The sequence below is a fragment of the Littorina saxatilis genome, linkage group LG7 (assembly GCF_037325665.1).
Source record: "Littorina saxatilis isolate snail1 linkage group LG7, US_GU_Lsax_2.0, whole genome shotgun sequence".
Taxonomy (NCBI): Eukaryota; Metazoa; Mollusca; class Gastropoda; order Littorinimorpha; family Littorinidae; genus Littorina; species Littorina saxatilis.
In genome coordinates, this window is record NC_090251.1 from 30,796,913 (window position 1) to 30,808,652 (window position 11,740).

The 11,740-nt window shown below is 41.8% G+C and overlaps 1 protein-coding gene across 1 annotated transcript in view; it reads right to left on the reverse strand.

Annotated features, from left to right (window-relative positions):
- The window catches only part of LOC138971157 (uncharacterized), a 45,449-nt gene extending 33,971 nt beyond the window's left edge, over positions 1–11,478 (reverse strand). The window contains exons 1-3 of the mRNA XM_070343790.1: positions 11,365–11,478; positions 1,474–1,723; positions 626–795 (exon numbers count right to left, since the gene is read on the reverse strand). Of these exons, the coding sequence (XP_070199891.1) occupies positions 626–795; positions 1,474–1,585 (282 nt within the window). The 5' untranslated portion in view covers positions 1,586–1,723; positions 11,365–11,478. The remainder of the gene's footprint in view (positions 1–625; positions 796–1,473; positions 1,724–11,364) is intronic.
- Between the last annotated feature and the right edge of the window lie 262 nt (positions 11,479–11,740).

Below are 11,740 nucleotides of genomic sequence, written 5' to 3' on the forward strand. Positions count from 1 at the left end.
AAGCGTCCATGGACATTTAAATGATTTTAGGCTCATTTAGTGTGGTGATGAACCACACACAAGGCTAAACTGAGAGATTTGTCCAATAGACCTTTCCTATAGCTATTAGACACCATCCCTTTCTAATAATGAAAAGTGAAAAGTGCCTGATGACATGCCAAGCATGCTCCCCTGAAATTCAGCTGGCCAGGGTACAGAAGATCGAAGAACAATTTACCCACGACAAAACTCTTGTTGCCTTTGTGTAATCATAACTATAGAGTTTTGTTTTCCTGACTTGACTCACAATTATATAGATACATGTATATATACAGAATTCAAGAAACTCTTTTTCCTCTGCACCACTGCACACAATGAAGGCTGGAAAACCTTTTAAAGCTTAAAAAAGCTTATTTAAACAACACAATAAAAAGTCCAAAACCAAGCCAGAATGTCGCATCTTTTTAAATCTAAATTTTCGGCCCGCAGGCCTTCTTCAAGTATATATATACTGCATGAATAAGTATCAAAAGCAAGCGAAAGGGAGAGAAGGATGACAACTAGATCAGAAATAGCAACAACACTCTCTCTTACCTATGTACAAATGTGCAAACACACACACACACACACACACACACACAATTACCGATAAAGTTTCACGGAGAGTGAGATTGGGAAAGAAGACATCCTCTTGCAAGACATAGGACAATTTACGTCTCATGGTCTTATTGGGTACGACACCATTGAAAGTGATCTCTCCAGCGTCCACTGTAAGTCTTCCAGCTAGTGAGTTCAGCAAAGTTGTTTTTCCACCACCTGAAATGGAACACATCTGTGAAAAGTCTGTTAGCCTACAGAGGTATAAAAACTTGTTAGCGCGTTTGTTTGTTTGTTTGTTTGCTTAACGCCGAGCCGACCACGAAGGGCCATATCAGGGCGGTGCTGCTTTGACATATAACGTGCGCCACACACAAGACAGAAGTCGCAGCACAGGCTTCATGTCTCACCCAGTCACATTAATAAAAATATTCTGACACCGGACCAACCAGTCCTAGCACTAACCCCATAATGCCAGACGCCAGGCGGAGCAGCCACTTGATTGCCAATTTTAAAGTCTTAGGTATGACCCGGCCGGGGTTCGAACCCACGACCTCCCGATCACGGGGCGGACGCCTTACCACTAGGCCAACCGTGCCGGTTTGTTGGCGTGTAAAACATGTGTTAAAAGCTTCCATCAATCAACATCGACGTACCTGCAAGCAAGCACCCATTTACAGTGGAACCTCCATTTTAAGACCTCCCGATGTAAGACTAATCTCCCCTTTTGAGATCTGATCGTTTGCACAGGAAGGAATGTCCCTTTTAATCTATTTGTTTAGTTTTGTTGGAAATTAAACCAACCGGTCAAAACAAGAAGACTGATGAACAACCAATCTGTCGGGCATTTTTCAATAAACACATGCTTTTTGTCTAATCTCATGAAAGTTATCTCACCACTGGGTCCCATGACAGCCAGAAGTTCGCCCGGACGAGCGACACCCCCAACATCCTGCAGAATGGCCCGCTCCCCTTTTTTCACAGCCACTCCCCGGAAAACAATCTCCATGGTAACAATTTAATTGTTACGCTGTAGACGGTATATATGTCGTCAAAGTGACTAAACTGTGACAGCTTTGTCCTCCACAGCATACAGTAGTTTTGTGTTACTGGAATGGTGATGGTGGTGGTCTCCTAGGCTTCAGATCTGAAAGAGAACATATTTGTTCAAATCTTAAGTCTTGGTACTGATAGTGTATATAGACAGGAAAAAGCAGAAAAAAACCTTGAATTTGTTCACACGAATTACAACCAGTTGCACCTGCTCTTTTTGGAGAGAGACTGAGCACCCAGAAGTCAGACACAAACCTAACACACAATTTTCTCATTTGGCCTGTACGTGTAACTGTACATTCCAGTCACTTACACAGATTTTATGAAGAAACCAATCACAATAAAAGGCAGGTTATGTTCTATGTTGGTAATTAGAGAGACTAAGTGCATGGGAATGCCTGACCTGGCTACTCTCACTCAGCTCTCCAGCTGCCACCAGAAAGGCACTTAACAGGATAGAGCTTCAGATTTAGAATGGCAAGCATACACATACTATGTTGCACTTTGGGCAAGAGAGACTGTGACCAAGAGATCATCACATCAGGGATTGGCTTGGGTTTTGTCCACTAGAGGTCCATTGACTGACTCAGCCATGAATCAATCAGTCATTTTGCAAACCAATCAGTCAAGAAAAAAACCTTTCCTTTCACCACGGAACTGCCGCAATTGTGCATTACGGCAGTGAGGAGAAACTTCTGAAAGTTGTTTACAATGTACCTGCAACAGTCATTTTATCTATCACTTTTTGTTTGTCTGGTCTCCACTATGTTCATTTCAATTAAGTAAGGAAGGGGGGAAAAAACAACAAGACAGCAGTTGTTTACAATACTGAAACTTTGGTCTGCATGCTAAGTCTTGCGGCGCTCCCAGTCTTGCTGCGAGTCCTTTCGATCACGATTTTCGCCAAAATAAGACGAGCTGACTGACTCTGCTGCATGTCTATAGGTCAATTGATGGATTGAGACCCATGTGTGTCGGTCTTTTCCGAATTTAACATGGCGAAAGACCGATGACAGACGCCCAAGCCAATCCCTGTCACATATTCACACAAATTAATAACCATTTGTGTCTGTTATTATTCCTGAAAAAGCAGTATATGTACTGTTCTGCAAACAAAAATACAAAATTGGTGGAAAGAAGAAAAGTTTTCAATCAATTCAAATTAAATGAAAATAGTATTTCTAAATTTACCAAAGAATCACAGAAAAAAGTATATTGACAGTGCCATGAATCAGTTGTCATAAGATCAACTTGTTAATTTTAAAACAAATTTCTGGGTAAAAAAAAGGCAATACTGTTAACTTAAAGCTTGTTCATTACAAAAACAAAACAAACAAGTAAGTAACAGCTGCATTTTTAGCTGGTACATGACACAAAATGGAAGCTGACAAGAAAACTGTACTTACAGTGACAATTCTAAGGTTAATGTCAGGACAACAGCTGTCTCCCCTTTCTTGCAACCCCCCTACCCCAACACCCCTGAAGATATAATTATCATTATTTAAAATGCATGATATGATTTTTATTGCTCTGACAAATAGTTTAATCAGTATCAGTCTGGCCATGGTAACTCAGATCAGTTGACTGAGTAAAAGTCATTCCGTCATGTCTGTTATTGTTATACTTTTAAATTTTAAACTGGATTCAAAACATCATAGTTTTCCCCGCTGTGATATACTGTGACTAACCTGAAAGTCAAATTCTATAAATTCTTGGGCAATTTGAATCAGACTTCTGCAACATGGCCTTAATTCAATAAATGAGCCTGAAGTCCACTTCGCGAAGACGTCGCAAAGTTGTTTGACTAAAAACTCAGTGCCAAAGCTTTGCGCAGCCAGCTTCGTGAAGTGGACTTTGCGCAATTAATTTGAGGCTTAAAGAGAAGAAGGTGCAACAAACTTCTAACTTGTCGATCTTTATTGCCACTGTCTCATTATACACCAGCAGTTAAACGTCTTCGATGCCATAAAATATGTGTACACGAAGCGTTACCTGTATAATTATATACCTGTATTGACAACTTTCAGTTTGCCCTTGATGTATAGACGAATACATGCACCACACACAAATATTGTTTGTTTTATGTTTTAAGTTATTCTTTTGTTTTGACAGATATTTTGCCCATATGAAGCTGTGTACACAGGACGTCAGTTAATGTCCTACATGCAAGCAGCAAAAGGGTTAAGAGAAATTGATTTTTAAAGCAACAGACAGCTGTCAGTGTCAGTTTTATTGCTGGGGAACCCCGAGTGGCAGTGAGGTGAGGTGTATGTGTGAGTGTCTGTGTGTGAATGTGTGTGTGTGTGTGAACATGTATGTGCATGTGTACATGTATGTGAGTTTGCATGTGTGTGTGTGTGTGTGTGCAGGGCCGGACCCATGGGTTTTTTTTCCTGTTGCCCGGAAACCCCCCCCCCTGGCCTGACCATGTACCTCCTCCAAGGGTAAAAAAACCCTCATGACAAATACTCCTAGAATGCGCTAGAGTGCCCATATTTTAATATAGATTTCAAAAAATTTCCGGGGAGGCATGCTTAAAATACCCCTTCCACAATTGGGAACCCGGCCCCCCTAACCCTATGAAGGTCCGGCCCTGATGTGTGTGTCACTGTGTGTCACTGTGTGTGTGTCTGTCTGTGTGCGTGCTTGTGTGTGTTTGCCTGTCAGTGGTGTCTTTCTACTTTGCTATTCTTCTCTACAAATATATATTAAACTAGATGATTACCCGCTTCGCCGGGTACCGGCTTCGCCGGGAAGAAGTAGAGCCGCAGCCTGGGACCCGGCAAAGGTGTACGCCGGCTTTGCCGGCGCACGAAGGAAAGGAGATAAACGCGCTAAACACTGGAGACCTTCTAAAAATAGTAACGTGCAGTGACCTTCTAAAAATAGTAACGTAGTAACGGGAATATGGATTGACGCCACACGGAGGAAGGGAGATAATCGCGGCTGAAAACACTGGAGAAGATAAGGAAGAGTTACTGGTAGTGGATCCCGACAAAAACCAAAAAAAATCGGTTCAGCGCGCACAGCGCTGTGCGCTGAGAGCACGTGTTGAAATATCTCATCGATGAGGTTGTGTCCGGGGTGTAGCTGAATACGGTGTCCAAATTTGAAAAAGATCCACCGAGAACTTTGGCCGTGCATCGCGAACAGACAGACAGACAGACACTAGTCGTATATATATATAGAAGTACATGTATTCCGGCTATTTAATTAAGAGGTAATAGTAGGGCGGGGATATAGCTCAGTCGGTAGTGCGCTGGATTTGTATCCAGTTGGCCGCTGTCAGCGTGAGTTCGTCCCCACGTTCGGCGAGAGATTTATTTCTCAGAGTCAACTTTGTGTGCAGACTCTCCTCGGTGTCCGAACACCCCCGTGTGTACACGCAAGCACAAGACCAAGTGCGCACGAAAAAGATCCTGTAATCCATGTCAGAGTTCGGTGGGTTATAGAAACACAAAAATACCCAGCATGCTTTCCCCGAAAGCGGGGTATGGCTGCCTAAATGGCGGGGTAAAAAATGGTCATACACGTAAAATTCCACTCGTGCAAAGAACACGTAGTGTACGTGGGAGTTTCAGCCCACGAACGCAGAAGAAGAAGAAGAAGAGGTAATAGTATTGAGAGATTTCGTAAGGACAACGTTTCATGAAATCGATTGGAAACCCTATTCTGATGTTTTGACTCTGAAACACACACGCACAGACACAGACACACTTAGGTTCTTGATCTTTCCAAATGTTACACCTTAACTCAACCAAATCAATATCACTAGAACACCAATGAAAAAAAGTCCAAATTTCAATCAAAAACTTATAGCAACTTTGTTCTAAACTTTACTAAGGACTAAAAATGCAAGACATTTCAAGCAATTTAACCCTGTCAACTTTAACAACATTTTGCAAAATCAATGTCTTCTGGCAGTGAAATTGCGCTGTAATTGTTTACTTCAATGTTCAGTGCTCTTTTCCCCCCATTTAAAACACAATACTTGGGTTCACATAATTACAACAAGCAAAGTCTTCTTCTTCTTCTGCGTTCATGGGCTGAAACTCCCACGTACACTCGTGTTTTTTGCACAAGTGGAATTTTATGTGTATGACCGTTTTTTACCCCGCCATTTAGGCAGCCATACGCCGTTTTCGGAGGAAGCATGCTGGGTATTTTCGTGTTTCTATAACCCACCGAACTCTGACATGGATTACAGGGTCTTTTTCGTGCGCACTTGGTCTTGTGCTTGCGTGTACACATGGGGGTGTTCGGACACAGAGGAGAGTCTGCACACAAAGTTGACTCTGAGAAATAAATCTCTCGCCGAACGTGGGGACGAACTCACGCTGACAGCGGCCAACTGGATACAAATCCAGCGCGCTACCGACTGAGCTACATCCCGCCCAACAAGCAAAGTAGAAAGCAAGTTCCGATTCTCTGCACTCACTTGACTGTTAACTTTTCACGTGCATTCCACTTCAGACCCTGCGACAGTCTGCGCACAAAATGCGATACATGTAACACAGAATTACTGTGCGAGGCTAACCCAAATAATCTGAGAACTTTTCCCAATCTTGCTCTGACTTTAACCCTGAGTTCGCTAAGTGTAACACACAAGTTGTGGAGGAGCATGCCAGTGAATTGATTTGCCAGGTAAACAATGGGACCTGCGGGTGATAGTGTACATGTGTGTTAGCTGGCTGAGAACACGCTTCATCATTTTTCACAGTTGATGTTATCTACATCTTACAGCACACATAAAATATGAATAACTGTACAAAGTCACACACACACACACACACACACACACACACACACACACACACACACACACACAAACACACTATTTACAAAGATCTCACCTGTGTTTCAGTTCATTCATTCAAGACACTTTAACTACTAGTGAAAGCTCATGCATCCAAAGACTTCACACTATCACACACGAAAAACAGAAGATCTCATGCTCTATTTCTTGCCTGTTACAAAACTAGCTGTCCCCCAGAATTGTAAACTCGATACCCCAGTAATTCTACACCCTAAGGAAGGTGTGTCAAGGGGTTCATGATCAACACAAACTCAGTTCTTGACCTGCAGAACTTGAGAAGTCACAAAATCGCCTTTAATTAAACAGAAAGGAAAATGGCCATAAGGGCATGAAAGAGTGGAAGTTACAGAGAAAGAGGTGAAGAGGTGGGGTGGGGGTTGCGAGCTCGAGGTTGGTAGGGGGTGGAGAGACAATAAGAAACACTGGTACAGGTACATGTATGTACACAAGGGAAGGTGTGTGTGTTTGCTTTCCAGTATAAAATTACAGGTATCCTCTCCTCGTGTAAGGAATAGTAGGCAGGGTATGAAGTAGAACATGCGACCGCTGCTTTACGGTGTTGACTTTCACTGGTACATAATATTATGTACCAAAAACACCTGTGGTAATGTACTCAACTGTCTTTGGGTACACACGTTTTCATCATGTACGAGCAAGCGCGTAAACACACACACACACACACAAACACACTTTGTTAACATGATATAGTGGCAAATCCAAAGTTCATTTGGCTCCAAATTGGGTCACAGAAAATTGTTGGTGATTTTGATTGTTTTGTTTTTTGGAAATGAACAATAGAATTGCGATCGGTCCCAAAATTATTGAGAGTTTTGCCTCTAGTTGACTTTTGGTACAGTTTTGCAGAACAAAAATGTGATACATCTACTTACATGAGCAAAGCCATGGCAAGAAAAAACAAGAGTGAATGTTATAAACTCCTCTGACAAATACATTTAATACATATTTATATTTCTTTTAAAATGTTATACTACTCACATTGGTCTGAAAAGAATAATGTCAGCATTTGTTCACTATGGACTATCCTGTTAACTGTGTTAATAACTCTGTGAAACTGCTAAACTGACCAAGGCCAATTAAAGTGCTCAGCAAGTGGCATAGATCTGCCATACACTGAACTTGACCTGATAATAAACTAGCCACCTGTCAATATGAAGGCCTTTAAGTGACTGGCAACATGCGTCACAAATCTTGGCATAAATGATGCTTATGCCATCTCTATGTGCCTTTGTTCAGGTGTATATATAGGTCCTTTGTCTAGGTAAACAGCTAGAAAGAATCTATAAACCCTGAATGATCTACACACAAAGAACACAGTGCTATAATTAGATCACTTGTCGACAGGCGCAGTGGCGTTATGGATAAGACATCAGCTTCCTAATTGGAAGGTTGTGAGTTCAAATCCCGGCCTCGGCCGCCTGGTGGGTTAAACTAAAAGGTGGAGATTTTTCCGATCTCCTATGTCAACTAATGTGCAGACCTACTAGTGCCTTATCCCCCTTCGTGTGTACACGCAAGCACAAGACCAAGTGTGCACATAACAGATCCTGTAATCCATGTTAGAGTTCAGTGGGTCATAGAAAAATTAAAATACCCAGCATGCTTCCCCCAAAATCGGCATATGCTGCCTGAATGGCGGGGTCATACACATAAAAATCCACTTGTGCAAAATCATGAGTGAACGTGGGAGTTTCAGCCCATGAACGAAGAAGAGATCACTTGTCAAAGTTATAATAATATAATAATATAATAAGAACATTTATATAGCGCTAAATCAAAAACTTTCGTTAAAAAGGCTTGCTCTAAGCGCTTGACATCTAAACTAAAACGTCATTCACACTCTTTGCAATGATGTACAAGAACTTCATGTCACACTCTTTCATTCAGTATAGCACCATTCACACAGTTGTTATTCTGTACAAGACAATAAGTTAGTCTAACATTTAGTTATGACTGCTGGAGTCTATAATTGCATAACCACAGAAAATGGAGGATAAAGAATTAAGTTGATCTGGGCGCCGAAGTTTTGTTTTACCTTAAATAATTGTACGAAAGCACATTATATCATATGCACAGGCATGAGTATCACCAGTCCCCCACTCGCCACTGCATAAGACTCTGAGCAAACAGCGTTGTTCTATTTGCAAAATGGCTTGCTCAGTTGCTGACTATCTCATTAATTACTTTGTATTGCGGTTGCAGAACTACACTATGAGACCTTGAGTACCTAACGTACTCAAAATTCAAGACTCAAAATCTACTGTCAAATGTGATCGCACGACCATGCATGTGTCAACTCTAGTTTTGGAACCTCGAAACTGCACTAAAGGTATATCCGAGTGAAAACTATACTGCAGTCACTTCTTCATGAACCCAAATGGCATCCGAAATCAGTGCCTCTCTAAATAACCCAGAAGGGGTCCAATTTGACCCAAAGTGAGTGCAAATTCCTATACTAATAGGTGCACTTCCTGTGGGTGTTTTTGCTGTATCCAGGGACTATTAGACCCCTTAATTCTGGCTAAATAACTTCTACAGAGAACTCAATTGCTTTTTTGCTCTGAGCACATCATGCTAGTCCTCTTGAAAATAAGCAGGGCCTCACATCCACGTCGGACATCGGACATATGAGGATATTTTTTTCAAATGTCCTATACATTTTTCATGCAGGAGGACAAATGTCCTATTGTTTTTGTCACAAAGTGGTCAATGTCCGATTATTCTATCATTTGATCCGGACATCATCAGTACTTCTCAATTTACAGTAGTTTGAATGCTATTTTATCGATGTATTGCGAAGCGATGTGTATAGCAGACGAAATTAGACACTTTGTGCCTCTAGTACCAAAGAGTTTCCAAGGCTCGCAACTCGGAATGCTCGAAGCCAGTTGAGAGTTGCCTCCCTTCGCGCTTTCCCCGAAAATAACAAACATGCCGCCTAAACGAAATCTGATCCCAGAAAAGGGACAGAAGAAATTACACTTCAAGTCCCTTCCCTCATCATCTGTCAGTAGCACGGAAACTGAGCTTCCTCCAGCCCCAGAGCAGTTAGAGCCCGATCGCCCAGGTGAAAATGTCGATCGCGATAGTCAAACATCGGAGCCGAAGAAAAACACTACCCCCTCCCTCACCCCCACGCGTAACTTCGTCTCAAGCTGGGCGACATCATTCCCGTGGGTGTCGCATGACCCAGAGAGGAAACTTATGTTTTGCACCTCATGTCAGCACACAGGGAAGTCCAACACTTTTACCGTTGTCTGTTCGAACTTTCGCAAATCGGCCCAGTTACCGATCATCAAGAAACCAAAGACCATGCTGTTAGTGTGCAAGTGCCATCTCTCCAGAGAGACAAGGAGATAGTTGAAACCCGACAGCTGACAAAACAAGAAAAGGTGGCAGTCAAAGCTGCTCACTTTTTGCCAAAAAAAGTATTTTTGTTCTTTTACCCTCGTGCCAAGAAACTAGTCAAGTTTACGTTTTGTTACGGGAAAAAAATGTCCTATTGATTTGTTTTTGTTCAGGACAAATGTCCTATCACTTTTACATTGGCCAGGACATTTGTCCTATGCTACCTCTCATGGATGTGAGGCCCTGAATAAGCAAGTGCAACATTTATTACTTATAACATGTTGTTTACTGCAAGATGTGGAATGGCTCATGAATTCATTGGGACATTTTTGTTCTCACACACATGAAAAATGTTGGCCAGACTGTAACTGTGTGATTGAGTCCAAACCTTCTTTCTTTGATCCTCGCAGAATAAACGTCCTTTTTAGCTATACAAAATCAAATGTAACATTAATCAGATCTGCAAAAGTTTTTGTTAACAAGTGTTGTGGGGGTTGGTCAATTTTCAAACTCACTAGCCCACATGACCTGGGGCAACAGAACGTGTTCTAGTTGAGTAGTTCACAAAGCAGCGGCATTTCTTTCTTTACCTTCAAACATTGCAGTGCTTTTACCATGTGCTTCTCTGTTGTGAGCAAACATGCTACTGTATCCTGTTATGACTTTATTCAGCTATTCTGCAAAAAAAACAGAAATGCAGCAGAAGAACCGTTTTTTTCTGCAGCATTTCTGAATAATGTCATCATCCGCCGCAGCATCGTTTTTTTCTGCAGCAAAACAGATTTTCCGCAGCATAATGTTAACATGTTTTCTGCAGCATTATTGTGATTAACTTTTCTTCAGAATAATCTGTGACAGTTTTTCTGCAGAAAAACCAACGTTCTTGTAAAGGAGCGTTTGTATCAGACTCTCTCTCCGCCCCCCCCCCCCCCTCTCACCCCCCCCCCCCCCCCCCCCCCCCCGGACATAATAGCTTGCTCCACAGTGGACCAATCAGAAGGCGTGTGGTCATTCACTCCCATCCAACTTTACAATGGCGACGAGTCTATCTCTCAACAGAGGGGGATCTAATGTCTCCACTATTATAATGAGCAAGTACAAAATGCTGCCAAAACAATGTAAAAACTTTTTCTGCAGTAAAACTACAGCACCGCTTTACTGCAGCATTTCTGTTTTTCTGCAGAATAACTGAATAAAGTTATAATCCGCTAAGGATACCACTGAGTCATTGAGTCAGTGAGACAGAGAGATTATAAAGCTTTCCAGCATGCTTTCCTAACCAAAAACCTCGAAATAAACAAAGACTTAGTGCTTAACTTTTTGGGGCGCTGACAGAACCTGAAAAGATGCATTTGAAGGCATCAGACTGATCATCAGTGGAGCGGAAACTATAAGACCGAACTACATAACACTAGTCTACACTACAGGCCATTGCAGCGATTGCTCCCATTGCTGTCTATTTTGAAGAGCATGGATCTTTAATAAGTTTATTTCACATTCAAACCGTACTCGTTTATTCTCACAAATGCATTCACACGGACAAACATACTTACACATTCAAACCGTACTCTCCAGCCTCAAGGCTGCACAGAAAGTCTAGTAGATTATCACCTTCACACTCACAGCGATTTTCTGAGATTTGCCTATGTACATGTTTTAACTTCGCGTCTGCTGCAGGTTATTCGCAGATAGAGTTACGTCCCCTAGACAGTCATGCAGGGGAAATAACTGGAAGTAAACATTTTTTTGCAGAATTTTTGTTGTTGGTGTTCTTTTTGTTGTTGTTTGTAATTTTAGTCTTCTTAGTTTTGCTTTCTGTCTCTTTTTGTTGTTGTGGTTTTGGTTGTGGTTGTTGTTAATGTTGTTGTTGTTTTGTTTTGCTGTTGATGTGGTTTTGAAGTGTTTGACCTATGACCCAAGGGGAGCATT